The sequence below is a fragment of the Cucumis sativus genome, chromosome 6 (genome assembly GCF_000004075.3).
Source record: "Cucumis sativus cultivar 9930 chromosome 6, Cucumber_9930_V3, whole genome shotgun sequence".
In the NCBI taxonomy this organism is placed as follows: Eukaryota; Viridiplantae; Streptophyta; class Magnoliopsida; order Cucurbitales; family Cucurbitaceae; genus Cucumis; species Cucumis sativus.
The window spans coordinates 30,993,619-31,018,227 of NC_026660.2; the positions used below are offsets into that span (position 1 = coordinate 30,993,619).

Sequence of the window (24,609 nt, forward strand, 5' to 3'; positions counted from 1 at the left end):
ATGAATTTGGTCACAAGTATATTTCCTTAATTTGGTCACATGCGTTTTTTATAGTAAAATTTATAATCTACATAAGAAAACCTTAGCAACTCATTTTGCTTTTTAAATATAACTACATCAATGCTATAATTGTACCACCATCAAGCATATCGTCAACACCTTCTAGATGTGTTTTAACCACTCTTCGGGAAAATCATTGCCCAACCACTTTATCAAACTTTTCTTTCAAGAATGTCTCTCCAAGAACCATTCATTTAATTAGATATATCAAATAATATTAAAGTTCTTTCATAAAAGTACATTCACAATTAAAATAGTAATCTATCTCTTTAATTTAAAAAATATATCTCTTCTAAAATCATTCAATAATTTAAGACGAAGGTTTCGGATAAGGTAGAAAAATTTATAGTGATACAAAAACACATACTATCTTAATTAATTATTTGATACGTCAATAAATCATTAAATATTTATTATGTGAATCTGTTGGATCGTTAATAGTTGCTATTAGAAATTTCTCCATACCAAGTTGCTATTATTGACAAAATAATCCTTTGATTTATGGATAGTGTTTGGCAGGGAAAGTTTAATTGAGTTAAGAGTCACGGGAGAAATTGATGTGAATTGATACGGTTGGAAGGAAACAAAGAAGAAAAGGAAAGTAATTTTAGGCGCGACCTTTTTTCTTTGAGAAAAAAAGTCGTGTAAATACATAATATGAAATGTTCGAATACCGATTCCTTTTCATAAGAGGAAAAAAGAGTTCATCAATAAAACTTGAACCGGCGGTTTATTGCAGCCACGGCGATCGGTAGTCGGCGATTCCATTTCCCAACCCTCATGAACTTCCGCCTCCAAAGTCCACCGCTTCAGTTCAGATAATAGATATTCTTCTGATAAGTCATGCCATCGCCACCAGGTTCTATTTTTTGCTTTCAGCTGTGATTTTAATTCATTAATTCCACTCTCATCAATGCCAAATCCTCCTCTTTATACTTCCATTGCAGATCTCCCTGGCTATTACTATGATGCCCAGAAGAACAGGTACTTCCCGCTCAAAGGTCCCATACCTGGTTCTTCTCGTGCTTCTTCCTCCTCCTCTTCAGCCCCTCATCATAAACCACCTTCTGACTCCACTCCGGTGAGTACTACCCTACCTCTGTATCCTGCCAATTTCAAATTTTTCGGGTTAGGATTGACGCTTTTCTATGCGCAATCTGCTCCCCACAAAATCTCCCTACTTAGTTTTTTTTTTTTTTTTTTTTTTTTTTGCTATTAAACGGGGCTAAATCCCATTTATATAAACATGCTATCTGACTTCTCTATCACACGAGGTACCTAAAAAATTTTGCGGTTTCTTACTAGTCCTGAACGTTCCCTCGATTATCAAAAGCTTTTGCGAGAGAGTCTTCAATAGGAAGATCATCTAACTAAGTATGAACTAATTGCTCTTCGACTAACCCGAAATGCAAAATTAGAAACCCCATCATGAATATATGGAGTGGAGATAGATGCCTTATTAGTGGAAGATGACAAAACACCTTTGGTGATTACAACATTTGATCTGGAGGAGTCAATTATCTATAAGCATACGAATTTGAAGGAAGTGGGGAAGACTCAGAAAAGTTTCCAATTAGGTCTTTTTTTTCTTCTAAGAATGAATTCCCCTTCATATAATTAGTTTGTTGCCGCCTTTCATTTGAGCTTGCTTGTGGTAGATTTTAAAGTTGAAGTAGTATCATCGAGAAAATAATTAATACAGATAACTGTGCAAATAGTGAAAGAATTAAAATTGTTAAAATATGTATTCGATAGTAAAATTAGAATAAAATATTAAAGTAAGGAAAAACAGGAAATTACAACGTTCTTATCCTTTGGTCAATTTTTGGTATGCTATGGATTTATGAAAATTTTATGGATTGTAATCAGTATGCTATTGTTTTCACTTCCTTAAGGTATATCATATATGCTCTCATGTCCACTGCATTTTCCATGGTAGGTAAGCTGACATGTCGTGGGAGTTGGCGGTGCTGTCATTGACAGTTTTGCCCTCACTATAGAAATTAATTTTATCATATTTAGGTACTTGAGATTGATACTTTGAAGATTTTTTTTTTCTCTACAGACTGTCAATTCATATTTGAAGGCCGACTTAAGAACTGTGAAGCTGATTCAGGCCAGGGAGTTATATGGTGATGTTATTGCTTCCAGTAAAGCCAAGTGTAACTTCAAGGAAAAATTCCAAAATTTATTGGCATCTAAACCAGTGGTATGTTCTTTATCAGAGACAATCCTAAAGTTGGAAGCATTTGTTCTAATTTCACTTTAAACGAAAGTTGAATTAGGGTTTGATATATTAGTTGAATTATTCCACTGATGCTTATACAAGGTGGAAGCCATATAAGAAAGAAGGGTAGTCAAAACATTGTGAGAAAACAAGCTGTTAACCTTGGAATCATATTCCTTTCTCTTTATTTATGATTATTTTTAAAAGGAAACCACTTCTTATTGAAATAATGAAAAAGGAATAGATATTTAAGGGTTACAAACTCCCGAAGAAGTGATATATATATAATCTATCTATATTGATTGATGGCCTCCTATTTGTTGTTGCTAGCAAATACCAATATTTTTTGTTTTGGACCTCCCAAATTATTCTGAGGGGAGGTCCAGACCCTTTTTTCCCCGTTCTTAGATAAAAAGATCCATTTTCGTCATAGAATATAAGAGGTAGAACCAACAATTGTTTATTTTTTGATTAATCTATGGAGTTGAATACCTCATTCAAGAATTATTTTTGATCCAATCCATGGGAATCAATAGAAAAGACAAATCCCTTATGATACCCCAGATCCAGCTCAGTTATTAACAGGGTGAGTAGATCTGCCCGGAAACAAACCATTTTCATTTTTTAAAAAAGAAAATGTGATTGTTCATTGTTGAAATGAAAAGAGATGTGAAAATTCAAAGATACAACTCTTTTCATTGAAATAATGAAAAAGACTATCAATGAAGAGGCTTGTTTTCTTTGAGAAAAAAAAAATAATAATGGAAGTGACTAATGCCCAAAGTACAATAACCTGCCACAAACCCATATTAAAATAAACATAGTACAAAATTAAGGACTTAGAAACAAATAAAAGCAAATGTGGGGTGATAGGCTTGTTAGGAGGAGAACCTTGATTGTTGTGCCTTTCTGTTGTATTCTTTGTCATAAGGCAGAGGAAGACCTTGATCATTATTTTGGGATTGTTAGTATGTATAGGCTATGTGGAGCTCTTTCTGCTGGAGTAGTTTGGCTGGCCAGAGGATCATTCAAGGGACGATCGAGAAGTTCCTCCTTCATCCGTCTTTTTGAGAGAGAGACTGCTTTTTGTGGTTGGATGGGGTGTGTGCTATGCTTTGGTATATTTGGGGAAAGAGGAATGGTAGGGTGTTTAGAGGTAAGGAAAGGGACCTCAGTGCGGTTTGGTCATTAGTTAGATTTCATGTGTCTTTTTGGGCTTTGGTTACAAAGGCTGCTACATTATTTTACTTAGTTGGAACCCCTTCCTTTAGTCGGGGTGTTTTGGTGAGCTTGTTATTTTTTATGCCTTTGTATTCTTTCATTTTTTTATCAATGAAAGTTGCTTTTATCCAAAAACAAAAGAAAAATACAAGCAAATGAATACCAGCCAAGAAACAATAAACTAATACCGAACCATGGATTGTCCAAAATCCTTGCCTTGAAACAATCACTGTTTGAAGCTCAAAGTTAAACGTCTTTCTCCTCTTTGCTCCCAATCAATGAAACAAGCTAGTTAGCTCACTTTTTTATTGAAGCTCAAAGTAAACTTTGCTTCTTGCTTGCTCTTTTTTTTGGATAAAAAACCTAATTTTCTTCTGATAATGCTCCACTAATACCACTTTCACTAAAACTCGCATGCTGCAGTATTGAAAATAAAGGTCTTAGTCCTAGATTCTAAATTTCCCCAAGCGTGACTTCTTTCAGGACAATACTAAGTCAGTATCAACGAAATCTAGTCTTGAGCCTCGGTCAAGGGAATTTACCATTAGAAAGAGGGATTTCCTTTTGACCTAGCTCATCAATGATATTTTTGAAGTCACTTGAAGATTCACATTCCTTTGGTTTGTCTTCCAATCGGTATCTCTCTATAATCCAACGAACAATATTGACCACTAAGCTCCTAAGAGTAAAAAATTTGCATGGGACCAAATTTACAAAACTGAATTTTGTGATGGGGTGTCAACCTAGTTGAGATTCCTGGGTGCATCTCCTGGTCTTTAGGTTTTTTTTCGCTCGTTTTGCATCATTTTTGTACTTTGAGAATTGGTAAATGAAGAAGCTTGTTTCCATTTAAAAATAACAAATATTCAAAGCTTCAGAATTATTAAAGAAGTTTCTTTATAACTTCTTTGGAGGAAAAATCCTTCTGAACAGGGGTTTAGAATAAAAAAAATCAAATCTTCTGGATATGAGTCTTCGATTGAAACATCATCCAATGGGTTATGAGCATCCAATTCCACACTACTCAGACTTGTCGTCTCGGTATCAGAATAATTAACAGAAAAATATTTAGAGGAAGAAATTTTATGGATGCTACTTTCCTTTTGGATAAACTGGTAGGCTTAGGCTATGTTAAATAATTAAATCTTGTTTGGTAAGTTTTGTATGATAATTATTGTTTAATTCTAATTGGGACCTTTTAGAAGTTATACGATCCCAAGCCTTTTTCTTCTTTTAAATATCTTTTAAGCAACCATCATGTCGTTTTTAGTTTGTATACCAAACCATTGATCTTTCGGAAATTTTTGTACCATATATGCTATGCATAAGATTTTTATTGTAGATCATGTTAGATCCTTTGATGTTAGTTGCGCCATGCAGTTTTGGAAATATCGAGGAACGGATACAATGGGGGATAGTGCTTTGCAAGAAATGCCCATTAATGTGGACACCCTGGAGGGTCAAAGGGAATCTTCTGTTCTACTGACAGGCAACATAAGTGGCTCCTTGAGGTATTTATGGATTGTTCTACTGTCTGATGCATTTGCGCTTGTAGTATCTAAAGAGTTTAATCTTGAAAGGTAGATTTTTATTAAAACGGGTATGAATTCAGATTACTATTGTTTGTATGTATCCAGAATATTTGGGTAACTTCAAACAAGTTATGTGTAAAATAGTGTCTTTAAGGCATTTATGATGCTTAACAATCAGCAGGTAGTTCCATCAAAACACTCAACTGTGTTGAAATGTATACAAAATTAAAAAGAATGGGCTTTCTCTTTCTCTCTCCATGTCCCTTTAGTTTATTTGCCACTTGTCCATTGCCATCTCTTCAATGAAGTTTCTTTTAATCTGCGTGGGAGCTGAGAGTTAATTTTATATTGATCAGAAGAAATAAACTGAATTTTATTGACCAATCAATTACTAAGGGGAGGAGGAGTTCCTCTTCCATCCGCCTCTAAGAGAGAAAAGTTTTCTCGCAATTCTTTTTCCACTTTTAGTAGTTTTTTAAGTTTGTTTTGTCTACTACTTTTTCTTGGTGCAAAATAAAGCACATTTTCAATCATTGTAGTATATCTTTTTTGTTTAGCAATTGCCACTCTCTTCTGTAATTGTCTTTAGGTGTTTGGGGTTTTCCACTCATTTCACTTATTGACGAATGTTTCTTTTACCAAAAAAATCATTCAATTTTTTGAAAGTTTTACTCTTGCAGTTTTTTTGGAGTTGGAGGGGGTGATCAACATATTGGGCATCCAGTAAACTGTTGTCCAGAACTTGTTTGGCCATCGGCCCGAGAGAACCAAATGTTTGGAGAAGTTCCTGGAGATATTTGGCAACTCTCTGGTGCTTCATTGCAAATGTCGTCGAACATATCTTGTATAAAGTTGTTTAAGAAGCGCTTTCCTTCGGTGCATGATGAAGTTTCGGACATTCAGCATGCACTGTATCCTTTCATTTTCTAGAATGTTTTTTCCACTATTCTGCATCCACTGCCCAGAAGAAGGATACAGTGGTGAATGTCTTTATTTCTCTTTTGATGCCTTGACTTGAGGAACCAGAATAAGTACATTGGGATCTGACGTATCCGGTGGATCAGTTTATATTCTTAATCTTGTTGAACCTTTGGATTTTAATCGAACCATTCCTGTCATTAGACGAAGGATACATGAGGTTGCTTCTTTCGATTGTTCCATCTGGACGGCTGATTGTCAATCTAGTGGAGGCAGAGCTGTGATTGGTACGATTCTTTTGTTCTCTGGATTCTTATTTATCACGTTGAATTCTTTAACTATGTACCATGTTCTAATATTTGAGAGTTCTCCTGTGCTTGCTTCCCATATTCTTGGCCACGGTACATTGTTACCTGTGATATTTGTTTGTCTGTTTCTGGACTTTTTATAATCTTTAAGTAACATTTCTACACTGGCAATGCTTGTTACTGGTCATTTATTTCCATTTGTGGAGTTAAAGCTGAAAAGAAATCAAATAATCTTCCATGAAAAGAACCTCCCTTGGACTGTTTTTGAAGGAGTGAAGTCCAAACTCAAATCTTTATTTTTTTGGAAACGGACACTAGCCTCTTTATTAATGACAATGAGACTAAAGCTCAAAGTACAAGAGTATTATACTAAGAGCAAAAAGAACCAAGGAAAAATACAAGCTAAAACTTAAACAAAGGCTAAACTTGGGCAACATAAATATGATGAAAACCTAAAAACAAACCCAAACAGAATATAACGAGCTAATCAAAGCCACTCAAAGACAATACATCAGTAGAAAGCTAAATACAAAGCAAAACTTAAAATCTCTGAAAAATAGCCCACTCAAATCTAATATCTTGCACACCCATATCTTTTAGACGAAAGGAGAAAGAGAAAGCCAAGAAGATGCAACCAGCTGCCTCAAAACTATCTTGCCAATGCAATCCAATGCCCAGAGGAACTCCCATAATAAAGACAGCGATGTGTTTAAATAAGGCTCCCAAAAGATTATGCCCATTTATGGGAGATCACACATTTGAAAAATTGAATCATTAATAAAGACTGCTTGGACCTGTGTGTATATTAAAGTAGGACAATGTGTGTATCTAAGAATGCACGTAGATTAAATTGAGAAACATTTTTATCCCTATAGGAGGCAATTGAATATTGTAAATGCCTGTATAAATAAAGAGCTGATGCATACATTTATCTTTCGAAAAAACAAGGCTTTGGTGAGTAAAAACACTCATCCATCCAATTTTCAAGTTGTACAAGCCAGGTTCCAAAATATTTTAAAATGGGGGGACATTGTTTGAAGCTTAGTGAATTTTAGTGTACCCAACCATTGTCATTGCCATAATGTTCAAAAAGCACAACGGAGGGTGTGAACTTTGTCTCTCTTCTTGATTTTTAACTAACTTTTCTTTGCCATGTGTCTTTTAAGTTGGTACTAGATTTTGTTGCCAATGTGGTGCTTATAGTTCTCAATCATGTTTAACAATTCTAATCTTGAATTGCCTTGAAGACTTCTAATCTTGGCTTTCCCTCTCCAAATCCTTTGAAGACTTCACCATTCAAGAATTTGCTTAAATTGGAGTGCTTTTACTTTTTCAACTTAGGTCTTCACCTCTGTTTTTGAGTTTGTTTGCTTTTTGTCACCATGACTTGCCTGTATTGTTTGTTGTCACCTCAGTCTTGGTATTTATTGAAAGTGGAAACAAAGCACACACAAATTTACGTGGAAACTCTAATAGTAGTACCGGGAGAAAAACCACGATGCTGAAGATCTTATTATTTTCAAATAATTCATAAAAGTACAAAGGTGGGAAACTTATAGGCAACACGAGCCTAAATCAAAGAATAAAAAAATAGGGCAAAGTAAATCTTTACTATCCATGGGCTTTTATCATGACCTAAGCCCATTATTTCTAACACTCTCCCTCAAGTTGGGACGTAAATGTCATAAAGATCCAACTTGCTAACACACGATTCAAAATTTTATTTGAGGAGACCCTTTGTAAGGATATCACAATTTGTTAGCTTGAGGGTATATAAGGAATGCAGATGCTACCATCGTCAGGCTTTTCTTTGATAAAGTGTTTGTCAATCCCCACATGTTTAGTCATGTCATGATGGATCAGGGTATTGGCACTGCTAATGGCTGCCTTGTTATCGTAGAATGTGCTGAAGTTTCACCAACCTCAAATGTTGAGTGAATTTGAGAATTACTAACATTAGGATGATAACTAAGGTCAGTGGGTGGTAGGGCATACAAATTTGACTGTAGAAACAGTGGTGGTAGTACATAAAGCGGGGCGTGTGGAGCAATATAGCCCACAAATAAAGAAGAGGGTTGCACAGAAGGCATGGTCAATGCTGTCTGAGCATGATGAGCCTGTGCGTGGGCGGCGCAAATGACAGCAAAATTGACTGAATTACGATGGTCTGTTTGAAGGCGGTGGAACCTTTCATCCATAGCAGTACTGATCCGAACATCGACGGTGGTGGTGACGCTAATACCAGCGGCTGTCTCCTTTGTTATGTTTCCATCACGAGTTGTGTTGTCTAGGCCCTAGGGTTTGACCAATGTCATTCTCTGATACCATATTGAAAGTATAGAGACAAATAGCACACAAATTTACGTGGAAACTCTTGTACACGGTCCTGAAGATCTTGTTATTTTCTAATAATTCCTAAAGGTACAAAAGGGGGAAATTTATAGGCAACACAAGCCTAATCTAAACAATAAAAAATTATGACAAAGTAAATCTTAACTACCTATGGGTTTTTATCATGACCTAAGCCCATGATTTCTAATAGTATTTTTTCATCTTGTTTGTTTGGTTGATTTTTGGATATGATGAAGGTGCTAAGGGGGTGAGATGTTCGGGAGCACCTACTGATCCCCGTTTATTTTGGTTTATTGCTATGTAATATTCATTTATACTCTCATTTTTGTACTTTCATTATCTTAATGAAATTCAGGTATCCTTTTCAAAAAAAAAAAAAAACAACTTGAATTGCCATACGATACCATGAACCTTATTGAGGAGATATGGGAGAGTCTGGATCTCTCTCTCTCTAGCCCATGTTCAGTTAAGTAATTAACACTATGAATCCCTTTTGTTTTTCCAGGGACAAACATTGGAGCTGCCTCAGTTGATATGGGAACTGGCAGGATATCATGGATCTTACATGGTAAAAGTGACATTTTTGCGCTACAACTCATTCATTCGGTAATTCACTTTGTTTTGTTGTGTATGCATATGGATTAAGCTTGTTGAGAAAATTTTCTTTCATCTCTGATAGCACTATTTTCATTCCTTATTATAACTGTATAGCTCTTATTCTTGTGTGGAACAATCTTGTATCTTTCTCTGGCGATGGTGTAAATTATTTTCACCTAGTGGCTAACCTAGAGTAGCAATCTGTTTATTTTTTCCTATGACCTCAAGGCTTAGGCTTAAATGTACAATTTTTGCAACTGGATTATGCACTTTGTATCAGCTGTCTGCCTCAGTAGTTAACTACTACTATGTTACATTGATTGTCAAGGTAGATATTTGAGCTTTATGTTGTATTGGTGAATCCTTCTTGATCTGCTTATCGGAGAGGGGATGTTCTTGTGGCATACTGGAGTTTGTGCTCTTTTTTTGGGACTCCTAACTTATTGTTAAACTTTTACCTGTCGTTTGCACTGCCTTTGGTAGTCTTGTTTTTGCCTGCCATTTGCCCTGTTATCCAACTTATTATTAAGCTTTATAAATTTCACAAGTTTTTAGAGACTCGCAGAAAGTCAGCTGTTTTATACTGCAGTTTTTCTAAGTAGCCACGTTGAAAAAACAATAATCACTTCTTTTTGGTTCCATGAAGTCTTTTACATTAAAAAGGCTGGGAACTGGCATTCTATACATTTGCTTGTCTGATGTTGAACTGTATTCTATATTAATCTACCGGAGAATCTTTTGCAGGAAAATGTTGTTCTGTGTGGACTTAGAAATGGCATGATTGTGACAATTGATACGCGTGAAAGACAGGAAGTAGGGAAGAGACTTTTAAGGCATCGAATTCCTTACTTACCCATAGATAGAAGAAACTCCAGAACATCCTCTCAGCAATGGTATAAGGTAAATCCAATGTTTATTCGTGATATAAACAATAAATCTTATGAGATTTTTGTCTTATGATTTTGAATCCCTTACCTACTTTAGGTTGTCTCAGTTGTGTTATTCTATTCTTTATAATCGTTAGTTTAGTAATGCAATTTAATTTATGGTAACCACCTAAGTTAGTTTCAAATATCTAATGCTACAATTAGATAGATAACCCTTGAGATTAATGGAGGTGTTGAATAATATAATATTAAATTTGAATTCATTCACTAGCTTAAGCTTTTGGTTCAATTAATGATTTAAGATGGTATCATAGTAGGTTGTCTTAGGAGGTCCTGCGTTCAAGGTCGTACATTGTTATTTCCTTTCATTTAATATTCCTTTCCACCTTTCTTCATATATTGAGCCCACAAGTGAGGAGTGTTGTCTGATATAATATTATATTTACTTTCACCCACCCGCTTAAGGTTTTAGGTCAATTGGTGATTTAAGATGAGGTGTATCAAATTTACCCACGCCTTGAGAAATTTATTGGATATATTGTATAATATAATATCTACTAAATTGTATAATCCCTATTCCTATATCGTATAATGTATTATCTACTCATGCTACCCAAAGTCTTGAGAAAATTTCTCAAAAGTCAGAATCTTGAAATGATGAATGTCGTTGACTGTCTTAACGTCTTTACAGCTAAATCCATGAATAAAGTACTCAAACTTCATCCAAGAAGAATTTACTTTGAGATTGTTCAAAACTTCAACATGCTGAAAATCTATTTAATTCCAATATATACTAGCAGTTTTCTGTGTAACATGAATCTCAGTGGGAAAATTCACAGTAATTTCAGCGGATTTCTGGTGCTAGGTGGCTAACCCCTCCCCCAAAGTTTTAATTTCATCATATTTAGCGAGTCAGTGCACGCATGATGTATGCAACCTTCATGTAGGTGTGCTGTTTTTAAGTTTTGAGTACTTTTGCCATGCAGCTCACTGGTAACATTTTTCCTTCATGTACGGTTAAAATGCCCTCATCTATATCAAGGTTGGTTAATTCAATTCATGAAAATTCTATTGTTTTTTTTGTACAATTTTAAATGTTTAACGATTCTTCTCATCTGCTAGCTTAATGTCACTTCAGTTTGATGACCGATACTTTTTGGCAAGCTCCATGGATGGATCGGTTAGTACTTCCTTCTTTTAATTGTTCTACGAGAAATGGTAAAAAAAACACTTGTGCAACTGAATACTGTCTAATCAAGTATTACGTAGAACATCGGTAAAGGCTTTATTTTTATAGATCTGTGAGCTAAAATATATGGCTATTGATAATATTTGAGGAAGGAAAATTATAAACTAGACAACGGGATAGGTTTGGTTTGGATCTCTTCCCTTAATCCTAGCCTACGTTCTACATCACTCCTTGTCTTTGCAGAAGCTGTCACCATTCTTTGTGGCCTTGTTTTGATGGATAGATCCAGTATTCTCAGCCTCCTCTTCAACAAATCATCTTTATATTATAAAGTTTCTCCTTTGACAGTCACAAGAATAGAAGTTGCTCTCCCCAAAAGTCTCTTTGTTGTTTCATGTTTTAATTCTCTTGGTTTCTGTCGAAAACTATGGCCTTGCCAGCTTTGAACAGGACTCTGTTGCTTCCATTCATCCACAAGAGTAGCGAAAGTGTGACCCTGTAGGACATATTTTCAACCTCCAATCTCGTATAACCTCTTCCCATACTTAAACATGATAATCGTTGCATCCTTCACACGAAATTTCCATCAGTTGGACTTTCTTACTTGTCGGTTTATCTGTCTTCCTAGGCTTCTAGCATTGATAAAATGCATTGGTAATTGTGCGGTTCTCATTTAAACATTTTAAAATTTTCATCTGCCGGATTCATGTTTCACAGGTAAAACTTTATGATCACCGCCTTATCCAGAGAGGTGCTGTACAAACGTATGATGGACATGAAAATTCACATACTCGTGTACAGCTTGGAGTTGATCCCACCGAGACGTTTGTCACATCTGGTAGTTCATTTCAGTGCATGCTCAATTTCTTTATATTCAGAAATCTCGGAGTTCCTGGTAACATGAGCTTGCACCAAATATATTCTGGTTTTAGGTGGAGAAGACTGCAAATTTCGTCTATGGAATATCAAGTCTGGAAAACTGATTTTTGAGGATAAGTTTGGTGATGCTGTTCCCTCAACCATATGCTGGCGAAGGGCTGGAGGAAGTAATTATTGTTCCTTATTGTTTCTTTCTTATTCATGCGCTTCTTCTGCTATATATATTTTTTTCTATTGAACTCCTCCTAGGATTTCCAAGAGGGCTGGATGGATACCTGGGCTGCGAAGATCATAGTTCGGGAGCATGGCTTGGGTCACAAGCCGGAATTCATTATGTGAGCTGGCCAAGGACATAAGTGAACATGAACTTGCACGAGGATTTCTGCTTTTACGTAGATAGTTATGAATGAGGAAGTTAATCGGCAGGCTTTTTAGAAATAGTATTTATATATACAATACATATTGTCGGTCATCAGCGATTATTTTTCTGCTTCGTACTTTGTAGTATTCAATGCACCAGACATTTGATGATGTAAAATAGTACTTCTAGATTCAAGAATCCATATTCAGTTAAGTCATGTAGACTTCCTATCTGTATATTAACTTATTTCAATGTTTAGCTTTCTTTTTTCTTTTAATTAGACCAAATATTACTTTTTGGGTTTTATGTTTTTTGATACCAACTAATAATTATCCATCTAATAACTATCCAACATCATGGTTGAACAACTCTCCTAGCCATTGAAGAAATACGATGATGCAACAACTCTCCTAGCCATTACATCTCTTGGCATACGAGATGCCAAAAACCATCTAATGTCCTGCCTCGCATGTGATCTAACTGGCATGGATCGGGTCCGGTATTGGGAGATTCCCAAATTTACCATCGGATTCAAATCTTCTTTAAAAAAAAAAGAAAAAACATTACATTTATTTTTTATTTTTTTAACAATGGGATGACAATCACTCTAGAACAACATTAAATTATTTTAATTACTTATTTATTTATAAAGTGTGATATTTTGCTATATAATTAATTTTTTCTATATTTAAATATAAGTTATTTACTTAGTTGACGAATTTAATTAAAATCAAATTAACTCACTCCTCTTAACAGAAGGAGAGTGTGTGAGTGGGCTCTCACGATAAATTTATTCTCCGGTATTATTGTAAAAATGTTTGTTGTTCAACACAGGGAGAAGTTTTTTCCTCTGAATTCGAAAAAGCACTCTCACAATAAATTTACAAAAATCTCAATTCGAAAAATCTTTTTGAACTTTTTTTCTCCTCCCAATCCTCTTTTTTACTCTTTCTCAAATGCACTCCCACGAGTGAGGTGCCTTGATAGAGATATAGCAGGAAAGGTGTTTTGGAGGTTGTGCCGGTACGTATTCAAGAGATCACAATTTGGAGAAGAATTTAGAAAAAAGAGTTCACGAAAGGCAAATTTTCAAACCCTTGATTTCACTTGCATCTTTGTATATATGGTTATGTCTAATTCTGTAATTTGATTTTCCAAAGTCTATTACTTAGAAAACTGATAATATGGTTCTGCCGTCGGATGCAATCCCTTTAGCCACAACATTGCCATTCTGCTTGACGGGTTCACGATAGCAAGCGCGCATATATTTATTTATGTCATCTCTCCTTCCATTTTTATCTTCTCTTTTTCTTTCTATTTACGTTTTTCTTCCTTTGTTAAATATGTGTGCACAATCACGGTATGCCAAAATATACATACATATATTTATTTTTATAAACATATTGGACACTTGCAAAAAGTGAAAAACATAGTTCATCGCTAGTCTAAGTTTGTTGTTTGAAAAAATAACAAAAGCAAAATTCCTACCCTCGTACAAAAGATTAGAATGTCGCAAATGCCTTCACTATCAACATATACTTGATATAACTAGTATCAAATGTTTGATACAAGACTAATGTATACTTGATACACTTAACTAATAAATTTATCAATCATTCATTCGTTTATACTATTAAACTTGATAGACTTGTTTGATATACCCATAAACATAAACTTGAGAACGATAAACTCATTTATAATTTATACACTTTAAATCAATACATTTAGATTTTTTAAAAATAGAACTTCTTTACAGCAACAAACCCACCAAAGAAAAAAAAAAGAATTCTCTTTCACCACCTCCGCTGGCCACCGCACCACCTCCCAGCTGCTAACTTCTATCTCGCCACACAAGTGGTCTTCGGTCGTTGATAGGGGCTTTTCTCTCTCTATTTTCATCTCTCTCTCTCTCTCTGAATTCATGGTTCAAGGCAAATATGGAATAAAAAGTAACTAGAAATCCATATTTGAAGCTTTTGCCACAGTTAAAAAAGATCAAATATAGTTGAAACATCTACTACAACAATGATTTGTAATTGCCTTTCATTGCAATTTTTTCAGTAAATAAATAAGATGTACTAGGTTTCAGAAAATTGACGCTGTCGCATGTGGTGTCTATGGATGTATTTTATTGTAAGATTATTGAAGGTAATGATGAAGAAGGGGTTTATTTGTGGAATATAAAAGTGAAAGCATAGTACTGACGCAAATATTGTGGTGTGGTATGGTATGTGGGAAGCATATGCACGCCCCTTGCCGCATCATAACATAACCTGCAAGTTTCGCAACGCCATCCATCTCTTCTCTACTTTTTTGTTTTCCTTTAAAATCTCATGTGAATTACACAACTAGTTACATGGAACTCACTTAAACCTTCTGCTTGTTCAATCTTTGAACATTACTCCACCTAAAAGTTAAGGTGGAAAAGAAACTTGACTGGCTGAGGTATGCATTCCCAGTGGGCTGATACACATTTTCTACTTATAACTACACTACCCAACCCAAATAAGAAAAAAGAAAAATTAGAACTTTCATTTGCCATAGCTGGGTTTGCCTGAATGTCAGAGGCATAAGTTAAAACTTAAAGAGAGCGAGTAGCAGCCTGTATTATTACACAAATAGCAAATTCCTTAATTTTACAGACCTCAAACATTACCCTCCTTCCTATTAAGTTGCTGAGCAGAAGAAACAAAGGAACAGCCAACAAAAAACTTGGAATGTCAATAATTGAGAAATGGCCACAAGACCTCATCCTCCGTAAACAAGGGAAACTTCTATTTTTTTCAAAAAAAAAAAAACACGTGACTTCATATAAAAAAAGGCAAAATGCATAGGGCGCTTTCCCATCAATCGTCATCCTCATCTGCAATGCAATTAATAAAATTTTACCACATAAGTATATTATATATAGAAAATGCTCATTAAATTACCAAATTTAAAAGATAAAACGTGAGCGCTAAAAAAAATCCTATCCAATCCTTGGCAGCAAATGATTAAATACATAACCATGTTGCAACCCTGAAGATGGGTAATGAAGGGTTAGAAAATAGGATCATGACACCCAAGAAAGGTAAGAACTCTTCACCATCATCCCTGTGTGAGACAAGACACACCAATACACCCACCTTGTAAAAAGAAATGAGGCATGGTAAACATCTAAGAAAGGTAAACTCTTCCTTTAGGATCTTGTTAGGAACCAAAGTGCTTAAGAATTGCATTGAAACAAAGGTAAAACTCTTCCTTTTGGATCTTGGTTCCTAACAGATCTCAACAATGGAAGTGCTGAATGCTAACACTTGAGCATTAAGCTTACGCAAAGGATTCATACAGCCCTTTCACCTTCCTGCTGTACTATTTTCAAATGAACTTCTTGAGAACTGGGCCATATTTTCCTCCATTGCCCCTCTTACAAACAGGTTTTTCTTCCTAACAATTGTCCAAGGCCTTCGGTCTTTTTTGCTTTGTCATCCTTTTGAAAAGGAGAAGGAGACTCTTTTGTGTGACTTTCAGTTTGGGAAGAATTAATTTCAGAGATTTAGAAGAAATGGTTGTGTCTACAGTGAGCAGAAGCAGGTTTTCTTCAAGCAGCCAGAAGACATTTTCGTTGAAATTTCATAATATAGAGAATATGGGATCCTTCTCCCATAAATTATCTGCTTTCTGTTTCAGTTGGTGTAAAAATCAAACAAAAGAGATTTATTGAATACAGATCTGTCAAATACAAGTTGAAAGCCAGATTTCATACTAGAATACTAACTGAAAAGCTAACAATTTTTAACAAACCAAATAACTAGCTCAACAGCTAATTCGGCATAAAATAACTACCGAACCACAACTTCCAACAGCAAATCAGCCCATTTACTAGAATGAAATATATTAAAAAGAATAGAAAATACAAGGTATCCGTAGAAAACCCTAGTATTGGGAGAAAAACCACAATAGAAGCCTTTCTTATTAACTTCTAATAATCAAAAGAATACAAGGTGGAAGAATATGTATAGGCTACAATAAGCCCTAACAAACAAGGTAGTACGCCTAGGGTACAGTACAATAAATTACAAAACACCCTTGGGGCTACAAACACTCAACTAGCCTCTTATTTCCAACACTCTCCCTCATGAGAGAGCAAGCAACCTCGAGGAGGGTTCCCCACGATCCCTTGAACAAAGGGTTTGGTGGAGACCTCCGGGCTCTATAACATGGGGAGGAAACTAAGGATCTCCTTCTCAATCATCTCATCCTTCTGAAACATATATGTTTACTGGCTATTTTAACTTATTTCCAACACTCCCCCTCCCCCTCAAGTTGGAGCATAGATGTCACAATGAGACCCAACTTGCTAAGACAAGAGTCAAAGTTCTGCCTAGGTAATCCTTTGGTGAGAACATAAGCAATTTGGTGTGTGGTAGGGTAGAACTCCTTGAGACATTCAAGAGGTGTTTGGAGGTGGAGGATCCAAGATGACATTCTATTGATAAGATGTGCCGCAACGAGGACTACATCCTCTCATAAGTAGGAAGAAAGAGAAGTAGACAAAATGAGAGCGCGAGCAAGCTCGAGGAGGGTTCCCCACAATCCCTTGAACAAAGGGTTTGGTGGAGACCTCCGGGCTGTATAACATGGGACTAAGGATCTCCTTCTCAATCATCTCGTCCTTCTGAAACACCTCCCCAGCCTCAGAAATCAAAGGGCTAATTCTATTCCTACTCCTATGGCATCTTGCCACCCTATGGAAGAGAGCGGAATTGTAGTCCCCATCCTTAACCGAAGTTCACCTTTTGCCTCCAACTACATGTTGTTAAGTATGTTTTAGATTGCATAGTCTTTTATTTTCTTTCTTCGTTAACCAACTTGTACATTACCAAGAGATCATATTAATATTGGGGAGTGCCACGTGTTTTAGCATTTAGATTGTTTCTTAAGGTGTAGTAAGGAAGATGATTGAAAACAGCATAACAAATTCATGTAAGCATTTTTTTTTTCAGAATTGTTTGTCTTATAACTTCTCTCCATTAGGAAAAGCATCCAAAATATCATCAAATTCCCTCCACAAGATTAATATGATCTCATATTGAAATGCTCCACATAGGGATTGTGTACCTAAACTAATCACTGTAACTCATTAATTGCTATGGGGGGTGTTCCTATATGCACCTTGGCTGGGGAAATATTTGATCACCCCAATCTCTTCTTTTCTGATCTCGCCTCTTGTTCATTAAAAAATGCCACTCCTTCCATTCTTAAAATTACAATAACCTAATAACTTAATATTTTCTATGTAATTGCGGTCTAACACGGAAATTAACAACCCATTGGTCCACCATATTCAAACCCATGTGCAGACGATTATCATACTCTGATCCTTAAAAGGTTATAGAACATTGGCCAAACCTTACGACCTCACGCGACATAAGGCGGGAAGTCACACAATAAGTGTACATGTAGGGGACAGAAAAAGAAGGAGACGAAATTTATTAGATAAAAATACGAAGCCCAAATCGATGGAGTTGATAAAAGAGTAAGAGCAGGAATCGAAATTTGGAATGGTATAAGAGGAACATAGAGGAAATAAGATGAGAGAAGAAAACAAATACCAAAGTAGCGGCGCTCGTTGGCGGCTTTGGCCTTATCGAGCATCTTGTCAAGGTCCTCCTGGAGCTTAGCGTCCCATTTGACCAGCTGATTGACGAAGACGGCTCCCAATCCCATTCCCACTAAATGCTCCCAAGGATCTGCAAAATTATGAGATGGAATCGATGATAGAAATCGAAATCGAAATCGAAACAGAAGAGAAGGGTTATGATGGGGAAATGAAAAGACTAGGGTTTGGAACGTACGGCGCATGTAAGGGAGTTTACGGAGAGCATTGGAGTACATCTGAGTGCCGAGGCCCAGAAGGGCTCCGATCATCGTCGCACTCCATGCCATTTTCTGATGTCAGTGAATCGATAATGTGTGTATAGCCGGAACCGCGATCTCCCTCCCTCTACTCTTACTTCACGTCTTTGTAATTTAGTGACAGCTCCAAATTTCACTATTTCTACGCCCAAACTGTCAAATTTATGAGTTCAAGATGCTTTTTTTCTCCTTTTACAGCGAAGAAGACGGCAGAAACTTTTTTTTTTTTTTGGGGGGGGGGGGGGGGGGGGGGGTCATATATAGCAAATGATCGCTCACTTTTACAAATATTTTTTAAAACAACCCTATATAACACTTGATTCCGACGTTAACAGTTAGTTCACTTAGATCATCTTTTGCACATCCTCAACTACACTCATTAGATCATCTTTTGCACATCCTCAACTACACTCATTAGATCATCTTTTGCACATCCTCAACTGCATTCATTCATATATCACCCTTCATTGAGATGTACCTATCTACATGTTTTCAATCTCTATACCACACAAAATTAAGATTAAAACTTATTTTATAAAAAAAAAAATTTTGTGGAGAGACAAGGAAACATTTAGATGAGTGCCTCTATCCTTACCTACTGTGTTGTGATACTTTTTTAAGTACAATTTAGAGTGAAGCCGGATTTCTTATCTTAAAATATATACATGTATTAATTAAGTCAAGTTCGTGTTGGCATGATACTATTGCTCTTCTAGTAAAGTTATCGTTTCTTCTTTCTAAGTTTTAAAAAAATAAGGACAAATACGAAAAATTACAAATATTTTTGTTTCGGTCAATATTTTATAGTTTCATCAATTCACCAATTTTCTAGTAATGGGTTTCAGTTCCATTCTAAACACAAATGGATGTTAATATCAATATACGTTGGTCTTATTTTATTAATTTATTGTTGTTGTGAATGGTTCTTATTATTGGCTTCAAGTTTTCAATTTGAAAAAAAAGAATGCTCAAAAGTTTTTATTGAACATATTAACAAAATTTATGGATTTAATTAATACTATCAATATAAAATTCTATATATAAATCACATTACAGTTAGAGAGTTTGAAAAAATTGCAAGGACAAGAATAAAAATAAACTATTTATTTTCAAAAGTTTGAGAAGCAAAATGACAGCGGTCTTGAGTTGGAAGATAGGTTAATTATGTTTCAAATGTTAGCACTTTATTTGAAATTGGAGGTCTGTTTGTTATTGGGGAATGGGGAGGGAAAGACGTCAACGGCTGAAAACCAAACCAAAACTAGGCAGGCTATATACTGTTGAGAAAAGAGAGGGAGAAAAAAGGGAGGTTTAGGCTTTTAGGTCCACGATCTTTGTTATGGAAACTGGCTTAATTTAGGAAGTGGTTGAACGTGTGCCAGTGATTTCCATGTTATAAGCCTCAAAATGATGTCCTCTCTTTTCGGTGTCACTCCCCTCATATCTTCCTTTCCCTTCTTCCCCCCTTTGTGGATTGGTTTCACATAATTCCATCCCAACAAAAAACCAAAATGTCTTTTTCTCTCTCTTTTAACGCCCTCCTCCCTTTTCTTCTTCTTCTTCTTTCCATGGGGTTTTGATCCTGTTCCATATACATATATATATTTATATATACCATCCACTCATCCATCCCTCCATTCTTCATGGCTTCTTCCCAGGTCGAATTTTCTTCCTCCTCCTCACCCTTTGGCTGCGTTCTCAGAGACCATAACCGTCGCCGGGAGCCCAGTGTCACCGCCACCCATGTTGCCCGTTTTCGCAACAATCTTAAGACTTTGGTTATGGATCGCCTCAATGATTGCATCACAATTACCCCAAATAAAAATCCCAACCCCGTTCTTGCTAATTTTCCAGTCACCAAAACCAACCACGACACCACCACCAAGCGCTCCGATGACTCTCAACAACACACTTCCACAAATGACCCACAAACACAAACCACTTCTACTCCCACTCCTCCTATTCCTGAAACAAGTTCTAACAAGAACCAAACCTCGAAGCTTGGAGCATCTTCTCTTGTCCAGATATGGGAGAAGAGGCTAAACGTTTCCTCCTCCAACATTGGTTTGAATGCGAATGCGAATGCGAACACGGCTGTTTGTTCGACCAAGCAAGAGACGGAGGCGGAGCAGGAGCAGGCGTGCTCGGTGGAAGCAGGGGATTTTGAGGACGAGAGGTACGATGCAGGGCCAGGGAGCGATGACGGGTTTGCAGATTGGCATTCGAGCAGAACAAGTTCCAGTTCTCCGCCGTGTTCCACTCAAAGCCAGAGTTCAGATGCTGGAGAAAGGGAGAGGGTGCGCGTGGTAGATATCATTCGGAGATTGACATTGACGGCTGCAAAGCCTCCACATTCATCTTGGGTGGAAGATCACAACGATCAACCCAATGAATCCTCCTCCTTGCATCCCACTCTCATTCCCAGAGACCAAGTGGAGTCCAAGTGTCTATCTCATATTTTATGCTCTCCACGGATTAGAGGACGTCAAGCCTTCGCCGATTTACTCTTGCAAATCGAGCGGGACAGACAAAGAGAGCTCGACATATTGGTAGAGCGTCGAGCTGTTTCAAAATTCCCCCAACGTGGTCGCATCCAGGTCCCCACTTTCTCTCCACTTTTTTCTTTTTTTTTTACATTAATATTATATGCATTCATTCGTTTTCTTTGATCTTCTCCATTTTTAGTCATTCTTATCTAATCTATATCACATAAAAATGGAAAAAGAAAAGAAAATCAAAATGTAGATGCTTACAAATATTGGTTTATTTGGGGATGTGGGTTGCGAGGTGTTGCAGTCCCTACTTCGGCTTAAAATTTTGAAACGTGGAATGGCATTAGAAGACGAACAGAAGCGCCCACAATTTGTAATAACGCCTCGTGAGAATCATAGATCTTCTAACATCATGCATCTCAGGTATGAATTAATAATGAATTGACGCAATTTAATTGTGATCGCTGGTTCAATGTCTGTGTCAGAAATTTTGGCTTCATATGGCATACGTCTTGTAGGGAGAGATTCAGTGGAGTTGATAAGCATGGCGCAAAAAGCCCTCGAGGAGAGATGCTAAACAATGATGATGATGATAAAACCCAGTCAGACACAAATGCTAATACTCAGACTCATAGTCATACTCCTCATGTCATCAACACTAATGAGAAAGATAAAGATAACGATAACCAACAAGTGGTTGGCATGCATAGCAACAACACAGACGACGATCAAATTCTTGGAGGTTTCAAAGAAGAGCAAATTGAAAAACAAGAACAAAAACAACAAAAACCAGATCAAGAATTAGAACCAGAACAAGGAGGAGAAGTAGATCTTCCAAGTTTAGAGGGTATTTGGCAAGATGGGTCTAAATTGAATTCGGATTCACAAGACTCAATGAATGGATGGGAAGCAGAATATCAGAGCGAGGCAGGAGAAGAGAGTTATGGTGCAGACTACGTGGGAACCAGTTACGACTGGTTTGCTGATATTTCTCGGCCTCGAAGTTATTGGGAGGATCGTAGGCAATCTTGGTATCAGCAAATGCTTGACTCTAACTCTGCCAACGATGAAATACGTCAACTTATTCAAAGGTATCCTATTCAGTCGCATCATCGTCTAGCTAAATGTTTACATGTAGATGGTATATTGAACTAACCATGAATAATTGATACAGAAAAACTGTATCGAATTTTCTATCGAGTGACTTCCGTGAAAGAATGGACAAGTTGATGGTGACACGATTAGAGCGACAAACACATCAAGAAGAAGAATACAATGAGGTGAAGGAAGATGATGATGTTGATGAAGAACTGTGGTGTTTCTCAGAAGGACACACTCAATCAAAGAGTAGTGATAACGAAGAAGAAGACGACGATGACGAAAGAAGCTTGATCAGTGCTCAATATCACGAAGCAAGTGACTATTTGGATCAATCTGCATCGCCTTTGCAATTGGCATCCCCGTCAATACTGAGCTCGTGGAGCTACGAGATGGGTGAAGATTCTAACAGAGGCACATCTATTTCTTCGCCCCAACCTTTACAACCTCAATTTTCCTCCAACAACAATCAACAACGCCCTTCCCTCGTGTCAGCAAGTCATCATCCTTCTATTGTAAGAAGCCTAGCTTAGTTACCTACCTAGCAATTACTTAAATAAAATTAATGAGTCGAAAAGTTGAGCTATTAATAAATTAATTGTAAAATGCAGGAAATGGAACTGATATACGATTTAAGAGGTCACATGGAGCAATTGTATCGGGAGATGTCGGAACTGAGAAAATCAATAAAATGTTGCATGGACATGCAACTCATGTTGCAACACTCAATCAAGCGCGTTCATGAAGTTGGAGGGAGGAAATCCAAGAAAGACAAATCAAGAAAGCCCAAATGTTGTATTTGCTACAGCATGGAGATTGACTCGCTATTGTATAGGTAACTTTGTAATGATTAATATTTATATATAGTGAGAAGAAGAAGAAATAATAATAATAACAACAACAATATTATGTATATGTATATTGATATTATTTTATTGTGGTGCATGCATGCAGATGTGGACACATGTGTAGCTGTATGAAATGCGGAAAGGAATTGCAATGGAGAGGAGGAAAGTGTCCAGTTTGCAGATCTCCGATAGAGGACGTGGTGCAGGCTTCTTTTTCTACACGTTCATAGGAAAGGGATTAATAGAGAGCATATGGATATCGATGTACGAGTTCTTGCTTCAGAGGACCGTCTTCTTCGTTATACTTGTTATTCCTGCCTTCCATTTTCACTTTATACTCTTACACACCCAACGTAACCAAACCATCCATATCCATAGCCATATCCATACTCATCCCATTTTCATAATTGGCTACAAAATAACCACCACACCCTTCCTCTTTAACCTCTTTCATCATCATCTCTCTTTCGGCTCTTCCTTTGTTTCACCTTTTCTTTTTCAATTTCTTTACTTCTAACTGCTTCATCATCTACATGCTTTTGTATCTAAACTGCACATAACATCTTAATTACCCTTACACATTTCACTGTAAATGATCTTCTACTTTCTAATGTTTTCTCCTTTTCTACGTACATATGCATGCATCTTGTTTATGTATATGTTTTTTTAGGAGAAATATTGTAATACAACCCCATTTCAGTGAAACTCTTGTACGCTCTCCCCACCCACTCTTCACTTATGGGAACAACTTTACTTTTTTGCATTTACCTTTTTAATGTTCTCATTTAATTTCTCTACGTTAGTTTAGGCCTCATCTACAAAATTTGTTTACATTACTTTCAATCTTAAATCGGATTTTTAAAACCAACAAGAGAAAATAACTTTTTTTTTCCCCTTCATTTATTATTTATTCTTAATTTAACCATGAATTTAAATGCCATGTAAATAACTGCAAATAGATGGTAAGAAAGCCAAAATAATTTTCAAAATAAAAAATCAAGTTGTTGGTTTTTTAAAAAGAAATTATTATTTATTATTATTAATTTGTTTTCTTCTTTTGAGTATAATAGATGTGGGGTTCCGAAGGAAGGGAAGCTTCTTGACCACTAACCAGGATTGGTAAAAGAAAAAGATCCTCTCAGTGAAGTCGAAAATTTTCAGTCGGAGATGGTGGGGATGGGGATTGCCATTTGGTTGTATTATATAGAGGACTACTTAATAACTTTTTCAATTAATAAAGAAAATTTTGTTTTATATACTACACTACACTATAGATCGATAAAGTAAGGGTAACAATTTGTTGATTAAAAATTTGTAGTAACACAAGGATATTTCATAAATTTCGAATACGGGTCTCTGTAGGTCCCGGACCCAGAATCCCTGTCCCTGTCTTCATTTGTCTGCGATAGGCCACGAATGGGGAGTCATCACTCATCGCATTGCCAACCCTACCAGCCGTTTATCTATCTTCACGTGGCCACATTTCATTAGTCCACGTAGTTTTTTATTCCCTTCCTAAGCAAATAAATTTACTGAGCTCTTGATTTCCTTTTAACTTCGTAACCTACCTTGGAAAAAGCAACTTTCGAACTCCAACCACTCTCCGTCTTCTCGTCGGCATTTTCTCCCTCGTCCCATTAGCACTTGCATTTTTTCTTTCTGTAAAATTTCTTCCTTTTATTTCACTGGGCAGTTGAAATAAAGACACTCCTCCACCATTACTGCTCCTTTGGTTTCACTGC

General features: G+C 36.4%; 3 protein-coding genes across 4 annotated transcripts; 2 read left to right on the forward strand and 1 right to left on the reverse strand.

The window, feature by feature from the left end:
• Positions 1–654: 654 nt before the first annotated feature.
• LOC101220880 (hypothetical protein) lies at positions 655–12,808 on the forward strand. 2 transcript variants are annotated; one of them, XM_031887636.1, is made up of 13 exons: positions 655–919; positions 1,008–1,141; positions 2,126–2,269; positions 4,876–5,019; positions 5,721–5,951; positions 6,067–6,245; positions 9,124–9,224; positions 9,960–10,115; positions 11,089–11,144; positions 11,225–11,282; positions 12,009–12,129; positions 12,224–12,337; positions 12,420–12,808. In XM_031887636.1, exons 3-13 carry the CDS (start codon positions 2,190–2,192, stop codon positions 12,524–12,526), a joined length of 1,347 nt encoding a protein of 448 aa, XP_031743496.1. In that variant the 5' UTR covers positions 655–919; positions 1,008–1,141; positions 2,126–2,189; the 3' UTR covers positions 12,527–12,808. The 2 variants fall into 2 exon arrangements, with proteins under 2 accessions (XP_031743496.1, XP_004134515.2); XM_004134467.3 differs by having other exon boundaries at positions 659–919; positions 4,889–5,019.
• A 2,232-nt stretch (positions 12,809–15,040) lies between these two features.
• LOC101220487 lies at positions 15,041–18,725 on the reverse strand. The gene is made up of 3 exons (XM_004134466.3): positions 18,369–18,725; positions 18,126–18,263; positions 15,041–15,394 (listed from the first exon to the last, which is right to left on the reverse strand). Exons 1-3 carry the CDS (start codon positions 18,457–18,459, stop codon positions 15,378–15,380), a joined length of 246 nt encoding a protein of 81 aa, XP_004134514.1. The 5' UTR covers positions 18,460–18,725; the 3' UTR covers positions 15,041–15,377.
• Positions 18,726–19,729: 1,004 nt separating this feature from the next.
• On the forward strand, positions 19,730–23,630 carry LOC101206495. Its single transcript, XM_004134832.3, has 6 exons — positions 19,730–21,026; positions 21,226–21,344; positions 21,440–22,012; positions 22,096–22,534; positions 22,631–22,854; positions 22,974–23,630. The coding sequence occupies exons 1-6, from the start codon at positions 20,073–20,075 to the stop codon at positions 23,095–23,097; spliced, it is 2,433 nt and encodes an 810-aa protein (XP_004134880.1). The 5' UTR covers positions 19,730–20,072; the 3' UTR covers positions 23,098–23,630.
• Positions 23,631–24,609: the final 979 nt, after the last annotated feature.